Raw genomic sequence first — 20,066 nt, forward strand, 5'->3', positions numbered from 1 at the left:
ACAATGCTTACAGACTGGTATTTAACAAAGTTCTTAGAATATATTTTGTTTTCCTCAATAGCACTCTTGTCTCTCTAGTAAATGATAAGACTGAGATTCTTCACTTTTTTTTTTTTTTTTTTTTTTTTTTTTTTTTTAATGTCATGGCCTGTTTTGGTAATCTGGCAAACCCTATGGAATCCATTTAAGAAAAAAAGAAAGAAAAGCACATATAGGTACATATATAAATGCACATATAGAGACACATTACATATGTATATATGTGTATATAAAATTTAAAATTTTTAAATTCGTAATGGAATGTTAAATTTAGTTGATTAAAAAGATGTATTTTTCCCACCCAGCTTCATAGGTATCCTGCAATGTATTCACAGATTACTTGAAAGTTCATGAGTCCCAGGTTAAGAATTGGTGAAGTGAGAAAAAGTTAAATGACAGAATTAGGTCATCAAATGTTAAGATTTAACCTTGATTATTCAATTCTAGTATCTCTACAGGAAAATATAAACTCCTTGAGATGAGGAATTATCCTTTTTTATATCTCTGTATCTCTAGCTCCTTAAATGGTTATCAGTTTGAATTAGATTGGGCTCATAGTTTTAAAAAATTCTTATTGAAAAATAAAAATCCTTACTTATCACAAAACCAAACAGTTCTTCAGCAGCTCTATCCTTTATTAGTCTGTCTGAGTAAATGTTAGAACCAGTCTATACACATTACTCTGGGAAGACAAAAGATGAGGAGAAGGAAGAAAGGAAGGATGAGAGGGATGGGGAAGAAAGAAAGAGAAGGAAAAGGAGGAGGAGAATAAAAAAAGAAGGAAAAGGAAGAGGAAGAGAAAGAAGGGAGGAGGAGGAAGAGAAAAAAGCAGGAATAGAAGATAAAGGAAAAGGAGAAAGAAGAAAAGAAGAAGAGGGAGAGGAAGAGAGGGGAAGACAACATTTAGCCTAGACTACCTAGACACACAATTTGTCTGTGATTTTCACATGGCTACGAAGTATAAGAAGCAAGTCTAGTCTCCTAATTTTAAGTCCAGCCTAAAGAACATGAATGCAGCATTTAAACAGCTCCACATTTTAGTGGCACTTCTGCTATATTTCTCAATATCAATATTTACTTGTATATTTATTTTTAATGTAACTTCTTATAAAATCAATCAAACTTGCAGTTGGGCAGGTTTTATATCTATATTTGTCTAAATAGAGTCATCCAACCTTTAAAACATTTTTCCTTCAATCTCTTCCTCTTGCTGGCTTTCATTTCCATCATTTGAATTGCTAGCCCCCACCTTCACAAAAAAGAATGTTGCCAATTTCCCATGATGTAAGGACATCAGGCAAAATTCCCAGAGTTGGCAGCTTCCTGCTGCTCCCTTCTTTATTCTGGAAAAGTACAGGTTACCCTACAGGTCATTGGACAGATTCCCAAGAATCCTTTAAGATAAACTAAATCTTATCATTTCTATATTTGAAGAAGTGCCCAAGACATTTTCTTACCTGATTTCGTGTATGTTTGATTATAACCTGAACAGGTTCCTGAAGATCCCGGATACTAATGTTTCCAATACTGCACGCCATCACATAGCTCACTAACTTGTCTCGCTGAGTTTCTACATCCTTTTAAAAAGAAAAAAAAAAACAAAAAAAACAATACCTTACACATACTAGGCTAAGTGCACACTTTTATTTTAATGTGGTATTCCAAAATAAGCAAACAGTCAGCAACTTTTACACTTAAGATCTCCCATTATAAGAATGTCCTGTTTATAAGATCAAGTTGCAGGCTTTCCTCATGGTATTCTGTTATTTCCCTTATTATCATAAATACACAAGGAGAACACATTGTAAGGCAACTTTCATGAAGTTTCTCTCTAAATGACTACATTTGAAGCCAGTCACTTATACCTTATACAATGTGAACTCATAAACAATGCAAACTCATAAAAAGTTGTGAACAATTAGATCATTTCCTTAACCATAAAAAAAAAAAAAATGAGGCTGCTTATCTTTTGGACAAAAAATGTTTATAGGTAGAAAGGAATTATGGTGTAAAATTTTGTTTTAAAGTCTTTGGCTTTTAGAGTTTATGCTAACCACTTGACACATTTACAAAGGCATTATATCTAATTGCAATTTTCATGGAGCAGTTACTGACTAAAAAGTTTGAATTGTCCTTCCTAATGGATATTTAATTTAAGATTTTAAGTTTTAATCACAGAAGTGATTGATTTAATTTATGCTCTAAAAGAGAATAGCTGGGATTTGAAACATTAAGATATCCACACAAAGCTAGACACATACTGTAATATATAGAAGTATTATTTTTGGAGTAAGGTAGAACTGGGTTCACATGCTACTTCATGTCATTCAACATTCTACCTCTAGCTAATTGGCCATTCATTTTAGTTTTAAATCTATGATTCTTCACTTAATAGGATGACAGGAACTGTTGCTATGCCTAGATTATTATCATTCAGTTGTTTTTCAGACATGTCTGACTCTTTGTGACTTCATTTGTTTTATTTGTTTGTTTATTTTTTAGCAAAGATACTAGAATGGTTTGCCATTTCCTTTTGCAGCTCATTTTACAGATGAAGAAATTGAGGCAAACAGAGTTAAGTATGAATTGCCCAGGATCACAATGCTAGTGACAATCTAAAACTAAATTTAAAATTAGGTCTTCCTGCTGCCAGGCCTGGCACTTTTACCACTGCACAACCAAACTGTCCTATGCCTGGCCCACAGGATGTATTTTTTAAAATACTTGTTATTCAAAAAAAGTATTTTACTTGTAATTTAAGAATTAAGTAATATAAATATTATTTCTATTTTACAGATAAAAACCCTGAAGTTCTTGGAATTTAATTGATTTGTCCACAATCACAGAGTTACTTACTTATTGCTTAAGCACAAGATTTAAGCCCAATCTCTCTGACACCAAATTCAGTATTCTTTGTACCACTCCATCCTATCTCCCATTCATAATAGTATCAAATTTTTCAACATTTGAATTTGTGATTTACATATTCTAGATTTAAACACACTTGTAGCATGTACATATCTCAGGTAAATGTGGCTCAATACTCAGAAAAGTGATTTCATATTTTAACTGATAATTTGAGCAATTTTAACTGACCACTATCAGTTATGATTGTTGTTATCCAGGGATTCCTCAGTCCTCAAATGAATCTTTGACATTAGTGATTTAAATATTCTCTTCAATGAAGCATATTTAAAGTTTTCCATGAGGCAGTGTAGATTTGGTTTCAATTTCTGCCAAAGACACTCAACTATCTATCTGTAAGGCCCTAGACAAAATATTTACTTTATCTGATCCTCAGTTTCTACATCTCTAAAAGGAGGGAGGCAGAATGGATGGTCATAGTATACTATGACTTCCTCTCTTACAACTTTTGCCCATGCTCTTTCACAATATTGCTTTGAAAGATGGTGAGGCATGGGAAGGTGAAGAGAGAAGAGCCCAGCCCACCATAGTTCTTTCTCACTTTTTATTAAACATCACAAAAATACCAATGCAGCTTTTAGACTGCCCCCTTGTCATCCCTTGTACTGTTACCTGATCATCCCAACTTTTTTCATACCAGCTTCTGTGATTCTAGTGTTATGGCTACAACTTTATTTCTAAGAGAAAGTTGGGATGAATAAAGTAATTTTATAATTTCATACAATCTGGTCTCTTTTATTCAACCATGGGACCAGTTTCCCATTTATTTTGTCCCTTTTTGTCTCACATATACATAATAATGTATAGGCAGAACAGAATTATAGATTGTCCATTCAAATATATGTTGTAATCTGGGAAACAGACTTTCTTCATCCACCTGATCTTTCCTGTGCATATGGTGAAGCCAAACTCTTGAGTGCTTATGAATCTCTTCTGTAATGTTTCAGGACTGTTTGAAAACCAGCACAATATTATTATTGTATCATAGGAATTTCTGGAGAACTGCTTCATCTAGAAATACTCATTCCTCAGTCTGGTCTCTATATTGTATCACCTCTATCATACAATAAATACTTTTTTGACCAGGATATATTTTCCTGTTTTATTCCTAATCTGATGTTTATGATCAGAGAATTATTAAGTAGTATTTTTTCCATCATACATATCTTTCAAAGAATTTTGAATGAGTTTGATGTTTGCTGGGAGACATCTTTATTAGAAGAGAACCTTGAAGGCAATGTTTTGCTGTAATAAATCAAATGTTTTTTCAAATAATGAACACAATACACAATGAGTTTTTCTTGCATTCTCTATATCACTTAGCCCAATTATTCCCTACGAATATCCTCATTACAACTGTATATACTTCATTTATATGTAGCTAAATCTTATAAAAGATTTCTTTTTTAAATGAGGTAAAACTATTCAGAATCTTCCATAATACTTTATAATATTTTATAAATGAACATATATATATATTCTAAATTGGAATTGACCATGACTACTATCTCTCTCTTCTCAAGTAATATGCCTATTAACAAAATAACTTCAAAGCCTTTCTTGGTCTTCTTAGGGTAAATGATGCTAAGTAAATCTCTTTATAAAATTATTTTAATAGCTTAAAGATATCACATCTATTGTCTATTATCTATTTTTCATTTTAATTACTCATCTAATTAGTTCAGGATTGAGTTGTTTCAATTGTATGCTATGTCTTATTTCTCATTACTATTTTTTCTTCAATTCTTTTTAATAATTCTGGTTTCTTCTCTAAAAAAAATCAATAGTCTGATTGTACACAGGAAATTAATTCAAGAAAAATTCTCACATTAATAATAAGTATCAAACCTACTTTTGTGAAATACCAAGGTGTTTTTAGTCAGTTTAAGAGGATCCATAATTCTTAAAATAAATTACAGATGAGCATTTTTGAGGATTAAAATTCAGGGAAGAAAATCAAATTTTGGTTTTAAGGATATATATCTCTAAAAACTTGGACATGAAGACATTCGAATCCTCCTTCCTTTAAATTTGTCTACATTATTAATCTACCAATGTCACACACTATTTTATGAAACTTATTAACTAATTCTTTGGTCTTTGGGGTTCAACTTTCTATTATGTTTTGACCTGAGTCCCCAGATGAATTATAAACATCTTTAATCTGTAGACTATACATACTTTATAGTACTTTGATTTCTTCACAATAAATTCCATATTAAGTATTAAATGTATCTCATATATAACTTCATTGATTTCAAAGGTCAGTGAATAATGGTGGCAAGCTATACCTTCACTCCTTCAATAGAGCTATATCTGTCTTTTGGAAAAGCATGTGTGTCAGATTTAAGACAGATTTTACAATGTTTCTTAAGAAATTTCAATTTTTCTCTTGTACATTCCCTTTGAAATGTCCTATATCAACTCACATTTTAGTATTTTAAAATCCTCACTTTTAAAAACAAAATATTTTAGCGTAGCTTTTGTAGATAACTTCTGCTTTCAGAGGGCAGGGGAAGTCATGGGTGTTTGCTGGCAGATTACTCTCTAGGATCTAGAAACAGTGCCAATAAAAATGGTAATGTGTGCTCAGCACAATAGCACCCAATTCTGCGGATGTAAAAGAGCAGAAGGTCACTTGAAATACTAATAGGAAGACTGATTAAAGCCAAGAATGCTGCTCATTACAAAAACACTACTTCCTTCTGAATGAAAAAAAAAAAAAAATCCGTTCTCTTACTTAGAGAGTAATTTTCCTTAAATCTGTTGGTCTCACTTACTTGTCTGAAATGATTGAAAATAGTTAATATTTTAGCCTAAACAGAGAATACAAGTGGCTGTTTAGTAATACATATATACATTTTTATACTAGAGTGTTTAACTTAAATTTGTCAATCTGTAGAACTGAAACTAATATTATCTTCTTGCATAAATATGAATAAACATATTTATATTAGCAAATGCAAGATTATTTGAAAACAAATATTTAAGACAATAATGTTATTAAGACCTTCATTTTAATTTTAAAAAAAATGAAGTTATTTCTCTATCTTTCCTGATATACTTAACTTTAAAGGGATTTGGCATCTGACTTTTTTTTTTTTTTAAGGGACTCAATGTAGATCAAGTAAAATTAATTCAATGTATACTTGCCTGAAAAAGTCCAGTTTTGTTGAAGAAAGTAAATTGAGCTCTTTTCACTGATTCAGATTCTTCTTTACTTAAATTCATAAGTAAACTTCGGGGTAAAATGACAGAAGCCAAAGAATTAACTTGACCTGTCTCGAAATCCATCTAGGAGACAAGCAAATAGAGTAGTCAAAAAATTGCAATAGTGTAATCACTTAGCATGCCTGACTAAGGTGCGGTGATACCTCAAAGTACACAAGTAAGTTGTAGGCCAACTGTTCACTTTACAAATCACATTCTCACTTCATCAGCTATTTGTATAAAGTTTCTGCTAAGAATGACCTGAGGTTAGTTGCTCTTCATGTTTTTATGTGATTGGAATTTAGTGATATTCATTATTTAACATAAAGAAATCTGCAAAATTAGAAGATTCTCAAATATGAGTATTAGATTTTTCTTCTTTAAAATCACATCTAATTTATCAACGTTTTCAGCCTCTTTGCAAAAGAATTTGTGGTTTGGGAGTGTCTAGAGAAGGAAAAAAAGAGAATAGGACTCTTGGATTAAGAAAAAAGAAATTCTATGGAAAGGGGAAAGTTTAAGTTTCATGATCTTTACTTTTCAGCACCTTGTACTTATATCACTGATTAAATGGCAGAGAAGGAGTGATTTCATTAGAATCAACTTTCCATTTAACTTTTGGGGAAGTCTTCACAGAATGGTCTTTCTTTGGCTATGAAAAAATAAAAATCAACTTTATCCTACCTAAATGCAAAACTTCATCTAGATTCATGTGTAAGGCAAGATTTTTCTTAATATATGCTATTAGATTAGCTGGCCATTTACTGTTGTAGCAATTACAAAGTAGTATAGCAAAGTTCAAGTTTAGTTATGTAAAAGTGGTCACTGTTAACTTAACAGAACTTCCATTGGCCCCACCCTCAACAAACCTTAGTCATTCCATTCTGTAGTAAGAATGTCTGCTAATCCCATTCCCAACTTCCATAAATGAAAGTTGATCATGCAATATAATTTACATAGTTAACTCCTTTCTTTTTTGAGAGGGAGAATGACCCCCAATAATTGCTAAAACTATGAAACAGCAGATGGGTAAGCCACCTTTTTGGATAATGAATTAGTTTTTTTTTTGTTGTTGTTTTTTTTTTAATAATCAATGAATTAGAGTACAATTAAGTGGTGAAGTAGTTAGAGCACCAGCCCTGAAGTCAGGAGGACCTGAGTTCAAATTTGACTTCAGATAACTCCTTAACAGCTCCAAGCTGTGTGACCCTGGGCAGGTTACTTAACCCCAATTGCCTCATCTAAATAAATAAATAAACAAACAAATAATCAATGAATTAGATACTCCTCAACTCTATGCACATGAACTTCATGTCATTTTAATATGATCTAAAAATTTCCTTTCTGGCACTAAATCTTTAGAATCTGTAATCTATAGAAAAAGGAATCAAAAGAAAAACTAGACTGACTTGCTTTTTTCTGATGAAAATTAATTTTTCCAACAGTCCATTTAGAATAATATTGCCTCCAAAGGACTAAACATGAATATCCCACCAAGAGCAATAGAAAGGTATATGGTGAGTGTGAGTGGGCTGTAACATGTCAACACGTAGCAGCTTGAAAGAAGAATGAGAATAAAGGAGTCATTAAAGAATTGTTTGACAAAAAGAGAATAAGATGGCCACACAGTAAGAATGAGGGATGACAGGTATTTGGTGAGAGTTGAATGAATACTCTTTGGGAAACTGGAGGACACTGACAAGAACTGCATGGGATAAACAGACATGGATGGATTTGACTCATTGAAGAGAAATCTCAAATTGAGATCACAAATCCATGTAAATATTAAATACTTTCTTAAGGACTGGCTTAATTACCAGCCTCTAGTTAAAGATTTCCAAAGAAAAAGAAAAATAACCTTTGCCTTAAAATTAAAAATTTCTTCTAAAATTATAGAACAATTTTGAGAAGTACTTAATAATTTTATACTCCAAAATATATATCACATGATGTCTAAATGATCCTAGAGAGATAAGAACTTTCCTACTTTAAATCTTTAGGCTCAAAATTGCTACAATTATCAACTTCTTGAAAAGAAAGAAGGTAAGCATCCAAAAAAACATATTCATAGCTGTGTTTCAAAACAAGGCATAAAAACCACAATCTCATACCTGGAAATATGAATCATTACTGTTTGGGAGACCAATACTGAAAGTTGAGCCTTCATATGTCTCTGGGATCAGAGATGACACCCCAAGAGCAAGATTTCGAGTTGTAATGTTCACAGGTACTTCATTATTTAACTTGATCTTAAAAGCCAACTCATCAATTGTTTTTAAAGCCCTGAAGACATAAAAAACATCATTATCACCATCATCAAAGAATAAGCAGCAGACACTTGTATATACTGGACACTATGTTACAGAGCAAGTTACAAAGTCATGGGCATTGGTCTTCGAAGCCTTTTATTAAACCAACATCAAGGACACATATCAACCATAAGTACAATGTTTTTAGGCAGGTAAATTCCTACAGCATGAAGGATAAATGCTACTCTATCTTTATTGCAAACATTTCAAGGTGGGGGGGAGGGAGCAAAGAGAATACTAGTCCTTGATATCCTATAGATTGCATTAAGATAAGATCTAAGATACATTTTAAATCTAAGATTTGCATTAAGATCCATTTTTATTTTATGTAAACTGCTGAAATATAAAATATGCTGAATTATGTAAAATGTGAATTATAATCCCACCATCATTTAGAATGCATTATTTTCATTTAAAAAATGTGTTTAAGGAAGAGCTCAGCATTTATTTATAGGATGGACATTAGAATTTTTACTGACAATTTTCTTTTTAGCAAAACACTTAATTTGATGAGTATGTTATGTTCTACTGAGGAGTGTTTATTTGCCTGTCTGGATGACCCTGGAAGAGCAGGGGCATTGTGTAACAATGGAGGCAGGCTACTTGCCCAAGGGTGTGTGAGGACTTTTATAACTGAGTTTCTGGCATTCAAGGACCCCCAATAATCTTTAGTCAGTCAGTTCCCCTGAGTAGAATCTTAGACTATTGATATAAATTTCATCTTCAACATGGGGAATTCCCATAGAAGTCTTTTAGGAACTGTATAAATAACACTCTGAAGGAGCATACAAAAGAAATTATTATTGGCCTTAAAAAATTTATTTCTCTGTTTTATGTGTTATGTAGAAAGATAATAAAAACATGGGAAAACACTGAGACAAGAGATGATAAAATACATTTAGAAATTTCTGTCTCACAATAGAGTTCATCAATAGAATTAGGAAGGACTGAGGGAAACCTAGTTTTAAATGTAAAGTTATAGTTTATTTTTTGTTATTACAAATAATTAATAAAGAAATAAAAAATAACTAAATAAAAATATTAAGGTGTATACTATGAAACACAAAGGAAACTTCATCACTATAACACTTGGTAAATGCAGAATTTGTTCTTCAAAAATTCTAAGAGAATCTATCATGCTCCAAAGACTCTGTTATGGTCATTCCATAATGGGGTGATAAGGTTTTTAAAAGTTTAAGTTATGGAATGGCATACATTTATGAAGTATGAGAATCACAAAAAATTTCCAGGCTATTTGGTTCACATTTTAAATGAAAATACTGCCACACTAATTAAAAAAAAATTGTATTTAGGCTTCTTCTGTGTTGACAATCAACCCCATCTTTTTTTTTTTCCCCAGTCTTCTATACTCTATGGATCCTATTCCACTAAAATAATCATAATGTATTTTCATCATAGTATAGAGACAACCCCCTGACTTTTCTAAGGATACTAACAGGAAGTTTAAGATTCAGGCATTTATATCAAGCTAGAAACTCTAAGTTTAGGTCAAATAATTATTATTAAGTTTTTGGCCACAGTGCCCCACAAACACTAAATGGTGTGATCTGCAGTCATGATAAAATCAAATCTGATAAAATCAAACCCTTGAAATGATAAAGTAGATATATCATATAGGAAGATACTTTTGATGTTATAGAAAGCATGCTCTTTAGAGAAATACCAAAGTATCTAGTGGCTTCTGCTTATCATTGAAATTTTGTCATACTACGTAGAAAAAAGGAAGGGAGGAAAAGTACTTACTCAGAAGAAGACTCCAGCAATTCATTATCTGAACTAGTTAAGATATTGGAAAATATGGTCATTACAGTTGAGCCTAAAGATATATCAATATTTTCTTCATTATTCACGATTTTTTTGAGGTACTCCACAATACTGGTTATGTTGGCCGAGGTAAGGGTCTGTCCTTCACTAGTGAAATTTAGAAGCTCATTGGCTATTTCATTCGTTATTCCTAAAAATATATGAAATCACAATAAAGAATACATGAGAATATAAGATGTTTTTACCTCTCTCTGACTCAGCTTCCTCATCTACAAAATGGTAATGATACTGGCCAACATGACCATCTCAGGAATGAAGATGAAATAGAATAGAAATACTAAAAAAAAAAAAAAAAATTTAATGGCTACCCAACTGTCTATTCTTACTAATCTAATCCTTACTCTCAAAATATGTAGGCTATCTTCGATGTGATTTTCTTCATATTTGTCATGAATTTCAACTTAAGATCAGAAAACATAAATAAACCCAAGGAAAGTGAAATATTCATTCACTGAGTTTTTGCTATCAAAAAATTACTATATGATAGGGCAATAGTTTATAAATGGCGGGAAACATAAAAAGAAATGTCATTATTGCTTTGACAACTGAAAGAATATTACTTGTTCACTCACCAGCACAATTTGTTAAATCAGGAGGTCCCCAGAAGGTTTTGTTTGTGGTATCCTGAAGGCTGAGCAACAAACATTCATATTTCAATCCACATTCATGCAAACCAAAACAGTTTATAATTTTGAAACAAAAGAACTTTATTAAAAAATCAAGAAAGACTTTATAGAGCTTCCTATGAATTTCTAAATAAAAGCCTTATGATAAAAAGCATAATCAGGAGAAAAAAAATCCTGGACACATTTAAAAAATGGAATAGTAAGCTTCAAAACAATGTAAGGAAATACAATTAGTACACTGTGCACTCTACTGTATTGTGAAGGTCTGCCAAATGAGCAAACCCCCACCCTTAATTGCCAACATCCCATTCCATACCACCCCTCCCATTATGCTAATTTCTAAGTCCTGGTCATCTAACCTTACTGTCTTGGATGTGAACTTTCTACCTTCTCTTCAAGCACCACTGTCACCTCATTTGACCTATCTCAAAGTTCTGTTCTCTGATGGTAACTTCTATTTCCAATTTCCCCAACTTTACCACTCACAGTCAATTTGTTCTTTGCTCCCCTTTTGGGGAGCATCTCCCCTAGTTCTACATTAATTTGCCTCTACATCAGTGTTGATAACCATGGTCTGACACTTTAACGGTTTAACTGCTACACCCAAAACTTCAATGCACAGGTCTCTGGGTTCTCTTTGGCAGTATTACCTGTGACAACTTGAATTACCAGAAATTAGTCCCTTACAAATCTGAAATTCTACAATTCTGTGAATTTTCATGGTGAAAAACATGCAATACCTCCAAACTGAAAGATGAGTTTTAACACTGCTAATCGGGGTTAATATCTTACCACGTTCGTGATGCAAAATAGCCAGGTTTCCCTTTACATGGATATGTTTGGACAGCTGGTTTTGTGGTTGACCATTTATAGCCTTCGGGTTGTTCATTTTCTGGACATGTCCCTGTATAAGAAAAAACCACAATAAGATTCATCTGAACAAATTCATTTAACAGGAAAAAGTGTTCTAATCAGTCTGCCATCTTTAAAATCTGGACCTGGAGTTAGGAAGACCTCTTCCAATTCTACTTCAGGCATTTTTTGTTGTATAACCCTTCACAAAGCACTTTACATTTTTGTGCCTTATGTTTCTTTACCTGTACAATAAGGGGATTGGATTGAATGATCTTGAACATCCCTGGAAGCTCCTTAAATCAACTCATTAAGTGGGGTGTGTGTGTGTGTGTGTGTGTGTGTGTGTGTGTGTGTGTGTGTGTGTAGCTTGTCTTATATAGGCAATCCCTTTCCATTATTATTCTTAGATGTATGCAGTTTCAAAATTTCCATAGGGAAAAAAATTCTAAATATAAAAATTAAGTTCTTACATAAATGTGCCATTTGGATTAAATATGTCTGCATATGCATGCACGTGCAAATGTGTATGTTTTGTTATTGTAGAAAAAAATGCTAGATTTGTTTCTAGAAGTTTGAGTCCAGCTCAGTGATTATTTAGACAATTTTGACAAAATTAAGTTAGTCTAGAACTCAGTTTCCCTTTTTTTTTTTACTTGTATGAATTTGGTAAAATAATTATTACAGTCCCCTTTCAACTTTTAAGTATTATAAACCTAACACACAGATGTGCTGTGATGAAACCAATGTTTACTAGCATTTTTCTAACTTTTTCCTTTCCACCTACTGGCCTGGGACTTCTTCCTTTTCCCCCTCAACATGGAACATATTTTCTGAAAGGAGACATAATTATCCCTAGGATTTTGATTGGCCATTTCTTGCCAAATGCGGCTTCCTAGTCACCTAAGAGCATAAAAAGTCCCAGCTGTGCCCCTTACACTCAGAGGATTTGTGAGAACAACAAAAGTCACCATGTCCTTAATCTTATCCTTCTGTGATGACCAGCTGTGTTTCCACATGGTGGGGGAGGGTGAACAATGAAAGAAGTAAGCATAATTGTATTTTGTTTCATATTCTTACTATCTTAGGATAAAGTAAATCTTTTGCTGTCAATGACTTGTGAGTACCTCATTTTGATCTAACATGGAACCTGAATTAATAGAATATTGACACAGTGCTATATGAATATATGTGCATATATAATAATAATATTTATTTTCACTATGTACCAGACAATGTACTAAGTGCTTCATAGTTTTTATCTCATTTGATTTCCACAATAACTGTAAGAGGTAGTGTTATTATTATTTCCATTTTACAGATAAGGAAATTGAGTCAAACAGAAGCTAAATTATTTGCCCAGGGCCACACTACTTGTACATTTCCAAGGTTGGTTTTGAACTTAAGTTTTCTGATTCCAGGCTCATTGTTTTATTCATTGGGTCACCTATGTATGTTGTATGTACAATGAATTCTATAAGTCTAACAAAGAGAGGTATGTACAGTTACATAGCACATAATATCTTCATATATTCACGGAAAGAAAAGTCCAGTCTCTTAAAAGATAAATATAGTGATTATTATGTGTGCCATGAATGAAAATACCCAAAGTACTTTCCCCATATACCTGAACTTAGTTTCCCATACCAAACATAGTAGTATATAATACCAAAATACCTCTAAACTGTATAACACAAAAGTGTTTCATATAAGGGAAAGAACAGTTGACTGAATGCATGAGACCTGATTCTTCATCCTGATTCTCCCAACAAATTTGATGTGTGATCTTAAGTCAATTGTGTGAAATTCTCTATAAGACTTCTCCTCCCTTCCAGACAAAGAGGATTTTCCCTCTTGCAAAATAAAACTTCTTGACCAATCTCTAAAGTCTCTTCTAGCTCTAAAATTCTATGATTTACAACACAAGAGTCTCTGAATTCTTCTAGTTTGTGTGTGTGATGGAACTGGATAAAGTACCTGGAAGCTTGTTCAGATACAACATGAAATCAGTGAGTCAAGAGCAGAATCAGAGAAAACAAAGAGCATCTTCAAAGTCATATAGCAGGGTGAGAGCTTGCTGAAAGGAAGAATAAGAAACTTTCCATGTCATAAAATTCACCAATATTTGCTTCAATGACATGACATTTTCAAAGAATTCCTCTTCATCCAGCATATATCTTTGAAGCTATTTCCCAAACTACTACTAGGATTTTTGAGCAGCAGTATTCATGTTCTGAAATTGTGTTACCCTATTAGAAGTTGTTCCTGAACTTTATGACAGAGATTGAAGTGGTATTCAAGAGACAGGAGATTATGGTCTCAAAGATATTTCAGAGGTCATTAGTCTAATTTCTTTACTTTACAGATGAGGACATAGAAGCTCAGAAGGATTAAGTGATCTGCATTGGGTTGCAGATTCCTTCCAAGGTAGGGTTCAAAAGTAGTACTTCCAATTTCAAAGTCAAACACTCTATCCATTATGCTACATTGCCTTTCTATCTATAAACACACTATATCCATTATATCAGCATCTTTATGGCTGCTAGGTAAATTTACCTCTCATAAAATGTCAAAGATTCTAAATACATTTGGAGCTCATGAGAGATATAGAAATATAATGGGGAGGCTGCATAATTCCACATTTTTTCTATTATGCAACGAATGCCATTTAGAATAAGACCTACAACTATCATGTAATTTTGTGAATGTGTGCATGATGAAGTATGTTCAGGTCTTATAAAAGCTAAGCCTGCTTGTTTGGAATTTTCAGTAGATAAGCTTCTAGATAATGTATCTTTGTAGTTCTTCATGGTTCTAAATAAGGTACTGATTTCCTCAAAATTGCCAAGAATATATTGTAGCCTCAACTTACATCATTGGTATAAATTCTGACAATTTCATGTTAAAAATGTTACTAGAAAGTAAGTATATGAATATTGCTGACACAATATGTTTTTTCAATTAATAAATTGAGAAAGGGAGGAGGTAGAAGTCAGTATAATCTGGAATTCACTTGAACCCTACTAGCTTATTTATGGAGATAAAAGAGCTTTTGTTTCGAAGTACAAAGGATAATATCTAGGTATAGGTTTTATTCCAGGTGAATACCAGGAAGGCTTATGAGATAGGTTTTTTTTTTTCTAAACAAAAAGCTTAAAGAAATAGTCATACAAAATATTCAACAACTTACCAATTTGTTTCACACTGACAGTGTACAGCCTCAAGCCATCACCTAAAGATTCATTGCTTCCCAAGAGCTTCTGCTGAATGAGCTGGCCTTCCAAACTGATGTTATTAGTAGCATTATAAACTAAAAGGGCCAGAATCATCAACCTGGAAAATAATATTTTCAATGCTAGGATTAAAAAGGGATGAACTTAAAACATAAAAAATCTTTCCCCCATTCTTGATCATCACATAATCTTTAAGAATAAAAGAGAAAATCCAAAATAATCTCTTTAATGTGTGATCTTTAAGCCAGTCATATGAGATTCTCTAGGAAATTTTTATTAATCAAAATTTTATTAACGTTGTATACAAACATATTAAATTTAAATGATCTTCAACTTTATCTTAGGGAACAAGTGATACCAAGTTTTACACAGAGTGATTTTTATCTTAATATGTAACCTCTTAGGAAAAAAAATCAATTTTTGTTGTACAAGCAACTCTCATAGTCTGCCAATATGAAACCTCATTTGTGCCCTTCTAAAGCCATATATACTAATGCTAAAATTTCAGAGCTTTTAAATAAGGATTACTTTTGGTATGAAACTGGATCATTAGTATGGAGCTTTGTCTCTAAAAGCAAAATATATGGGGTATGCTATTGTAATAATACTGCTGTAAGAATCTAAGTTAGAAAGACTATTGAATTGTTTATTCAGATTTAAGTAAGCAACAGTTTAACAGACTAATCATGTGATAGTTCAAGCATTTAAGCCCAGTTGTAGTTTAATGAAACTAAGTTGATATGTAGGATTGGGAAAGCATATAGTTAATCAGAGTAACATATAACAACTTCCACAATAATGATAACTAGTTCAAATTTTCCTTTGACATCATGTTATGTGGGGGAAAAAAAAACAAACAACTTCCCTTTAAAGATAAACCAAAGAACCACAATGTGTCTCATACGTCTTAGACTTCATTTTGAAAAGCATTTTATAGATCCATTCTGCATTTATCATGAACACATAATTCATTGAAGAACTTCTTTTCTAATTAATCAATGCAAGCTTAAGTTGGCTAAAGTAACCGCAAAAACTACCATTATGTTCTGGTAAAGATGACTTTACTATGAAACTATTAAAATTCACCCAAAAGAGAAGAAAAAAAAAGTAATGCCACAATTTTCTTTGCTTATACATACATCAGAGAAATCAAAGTCTGACTGGACATTTAAATATCCCTTACTTAAAAAAAATATTTTGAAGACCATTATTTCAATGGGAGTCATGTGGATTTAGAGCTGCTCTCAAGATAGGAAGACCAATACTACAGTCTAGCCTTTGTAACATGATAACTGTGTGACCTGGGAGAAATTACTTAATCTCTCCAACACTCTTTAGGTAACTGCCTAAAACTAAGTTGCACAGAAGGTACTGTCTTACATTTGAAGCTACCACTATACTGGTAGCAAGAGAGTTCTCTATACCAATAAAATCATAGGTACAGTCCCTATTTCTAAATATCACCTGTAGATCCATAGGGCTTTAAATTCAGAATTCTGTGTCTTTAGGATAATAATAAAAATTTACTCAAATAATACTTTACAATTTACAAAATGATTTATATACATTATCTTATTTGAACCTCATAACTTTGTGTAGTACCACCTGAATCTTCTGCCGCTATATCTAAAGGTACAATCTTTTCTGATGGATGGAACCACATAGAACAGCATATATGCAAGATTTTTGTACAAATCAGAAAGATAATAGTTCTTTGCAACAAACTGTCTTTGCCTAGTAGATATTAACAACTGCTTATGTGATGTTGGGCACTAAAAAAGTTATATTAAAGAAGCAAAAAAAGGTCAAAGTTGTCCTGGATGGGGGCCCTTTTTGGTTTATATGTTACTTTGAGGAGCAACTGTATGGTTCAACTGTTAGAGCAGACTTCATAGGAAAGACTACACGTAATTCAATAATGAAATAGTAGGAAGCAGCATCATTTAGTTGGACAAGGGACAAGAGTCTTGTGGCTATTCCAAAGGCAAGATTTGTATAAATCTTCCTCTTCATATCACGAAGGAAATGCCACAAAGCTATAAAACAAAAGCCAGTTCTCTATTTTAGTGGAATAATCCCCATCACAGGATTATTCATCATTGTAATAATAGTGGTTCTTATGTTTATGAGAGTTAGTGTGACATAGTAAATGGAAAGCCAGTCTCAGATTTGAAAAACCTGGTTTCCAGTTCTTTCTCTAACATATACTATGTAATTCTAGTCAATCACTTAACTTCCCAATGTTTTGAACAACTCCTTAAGGATACAAATTGCAAGTAAAATGCCAACCTCAGTGAACATAGAGAGAGTCCTTATTTAGGTCCCAATGAAATCACAGGTGCAGTCTCTTACCTACCAGCCTATTATCATTTGAGATGCACAGCTCTGTGGAGTAGCTCCTTCCTGAGGTGATTTAAAATTGTGGTATAATCAATATGACAAATACTCCAAATAAAAAATCTGGTGCATATTAGCATCTAATTCATGAACAGTTGTCTAAGATACTGGGGAAAAAAAAGAGAGACTTGAGGATGGTAAGCCAGCCTTTTAGGTTTCAAAGGTAAAACGAGAACTCAGATCTACGTGATCTGTAGTAAGTTTGCAACACTCATGACAGGTTCTTAATATATGCTTTCCTCATTTTACAAGTAAGGAAACTGGTGCAGAAAAATTAAATGATACATTTATATTTACAAGGCAATAAGTTTTAAAGCAGAATTTCAAGCCATGTCTTCCTACATTCACAGAAATGAGAGCTTTCTTTTGGCAAAAGCAATTGGGCTTAAATGACTTGCCCCAGATCACAGAGATAGTGAATGTTGAGTGTTAAATGTCTTAGGCCAGATTTGAACTCAAGTTCTTGGGACTTCAGGGACAGTATTGTATCTACTATGCCATCTAACTGACTCAGAAGTGACAGCTTCCAAAATAGGATGATAAAAAGAAGAGGGAGATTCAAATGTAAAGACAGACATTTATTTCTTTAATGATACCTATGAATAGAAAATTTGTCATTACTTCTAATTAACATATACAAAACTTTATTTTTAATCAGCTAGAATGATGAGAATGTAAAAAAAAATTACTTAAAAACTGAACTAAGCTACCATTATAGATGTGTCTACAAAATACAAAACAAAAAACAATGCAATAACAACAATAATAAAATGAGATTATCTTATTGATATGATACTCTGTTCCAAGCACTGTGCTATGTTGGGGATATGGCAACAAAAATAAAGTGGTCAGTACCTAGGAGAGGAACAATCCATACACAGATAGGTAAATCCAAAATATATGTGATTTGGGAGCAAGGGAACAATAACAAATGGGGAGATTAAGAAAACCTCATGCAGCAGATAGCTCTTGAGTTATGCCTTGAAAGAAGCTACAGATTCTATGAAGTGAAGACAAGGAAAGAGAGTGGTCCAGTTATGTGGAGGAGCATGTAGAATGAAGAAGAAATAACATGTATGTTATGCAACAGGTGGGAGAAAGGAATGATATAAAAACTGTATGAATATCTTATTCTTATATAGTTACCACCAAACATACAACCAGAACATGAACTAAAAACATTTTATTTGGCATGGAGTCAAAATTTATTCTTCAATTTATTCCCCATTTTTTCTTTGTTGAAACATGTTAACAGAGCCTTTTGCATATAGTTTCTGAAAATATTATTACCTTGATGGAATCTCACAAAAGTACCATAAAGTTATTACATCAAACATGAAACTTAGAAACAAAATTTGACTAAAATAAGTGGTTTCAAAAATAGTTTTTTCTCTTACTCATAATATCTGATAACATATCCACATATGTGGATATGCATATGTATGTATGTGTATATATATATGTATGTGTATATGTATATATGTGTGTGCACATACACACACACATCCACTACCTAAGGAGTCACTCTAGTATCTATGAATCAAAAAATGAATGGATCCCCTGTATTCAAAAGAGAAAGAAAAGTTAGAAGAGATTAGCTAAATTTTATGAGAGGGAATTTTGGAATATAAATTAAACCACTGACAATATTATTACCTTTGATCATCTTCTATACTTCTTTTGACTTTTATCTTCTCTTCACCAGTGTTCAAATGAAGACTATAAATATAAAGGAATATACAGATTACAATCATGAAGAAACACGTATTGAGCATCTACTACATACAAGGCACAGTATGAGCACTCAGATGATTATCAAATGGCATAAAATATAGTCCCTATTCTGAAAGAATTTATAGCCTTGATGGTAAACTGAGAAGAATTTTAGTTAATTATTATTTAACTTCAGGTTAATTATAACTCTTTTTCATATTAGGATTGGACCTAGGATTTCATTGTATTAAAGAATTTCTATTGAAGAAATTCAAATGACTTACTCAAGAACACTCAGCCAACTTATACCTTAGGTGGGACTTGAATACAGGTGTTTCTGACTGAGGCCAGCTCTCTATTCATTATTCAAAGCTGTTTCTCTCTTATTTAAGAGAGTAGTAAAGCATCACTATTCCCATTTCACAGAAGAGGAAACAAGCTTGGAAAGGTGATGGCTTGTTTATGGTTATATAACTGTGGAGTTTGCAGGTCCCTTGAGTCCTAGGTCCAGGGGGAGTTTTCTTTTTCATTATATAAAACTAACTTTTAGAGAAAAGGTTTCTGGAAAGAGGAATGGTGTATGTAAAGTAGGGTTTAATGGGCTTAGTACTGCAAGTATGTATATATATATATATTCATCATATATTCATCATTATACCATAAATGTTATGTTATACACAAATTGTAGATATTATATATAGTATAAACCTTAGACAAAATAGTTATGTTGCTTTTTCATTTACTAAATAACAAATTATACCATTTACCTGATATTGACCACATAGACTGTATAATTCCAATTTTGAAAAGTAGAGTTGAGCTGAAAAACACAATGTAATAGTCAAAAGGAGTAGGGGTGAGTTTGTTTGTTTTTTTTTTTAAGAAGAGTTTTGTTTTGTTTTGTTTTGTTTTTTAAG

At 32.4% G+C, this 20,066-nt stretch overlaps 1 protein-coding gene across 3 annotated transcripts in view; it reads right to left on the reverse strand.

The window, feature by feature from the left end:
* Positions 1 to 20,066, reverse strand: part of ADGRG6 (adhesion G protein-coupled receptor G6) — a 172,734-nt gene that overhangs the window by 38,132 nt on the left and 114,536 nt on the right. For all 3 annotated transcript variants that reach the window (XM_074309671.1, XM_074309670.1, XM_074309672.1), the window contains 9 exons: positions 19,917 to 19,969; positions 19,093 to 19,155; positions 14,997 to 15,139; positions 11,747 to 11,858; positions 10,901 to 10,959; positions 10,248 to 10,458; positions 8,286 to 8,457; positions 6,118 to 6,258; positions 1,497 to 1,616 (listed from right to left, as the gene is read on the reverse strand). In XM_074309671.1, coding sequence (XP_074165772.1) covers positions 1,497 to 1,616; positions 6,118 to 6,258; positions 8,286 to 8,457; positions 10,248 to 10,458; positions 10,901 to 10,959; positions 11,747 to 11,858; positions 14,997 to 15,139; positions 19,093 to 19,155; positions 19,917 to 19,969 — 1,074 coding nt within the window. The remainder of the gene's footprint in view (positions 1 to 1,496; positions 1,617 to 6,117; positions 6,259 to 8,285; positions 8,458 to 10,247; positions 10,459 to 10,900; positions 10,960 to 11,746; positions 11,859 to 14,996; positions 15,140 to 19,092; positions 19,156 to 19,916; positions 19,970 to 20,066) is intronic.

Source organism: Sminthopsis crassicaudata, chromosome 4, assembly GCF_048593235.1.
Source record: "Sminthopsis crassicaudata isolate SCR6 chromosome 4, ASM4859323v1, whole genome shotgun sequence".
Taxonomy (NCBI): domain Eukaryota; kingdom Metazoa; phylum Chordata; class Mammalia; order Dasyuromorphia; family Dasyuridae; genus Sminthopsis; species Sminthopsis crassicaudata.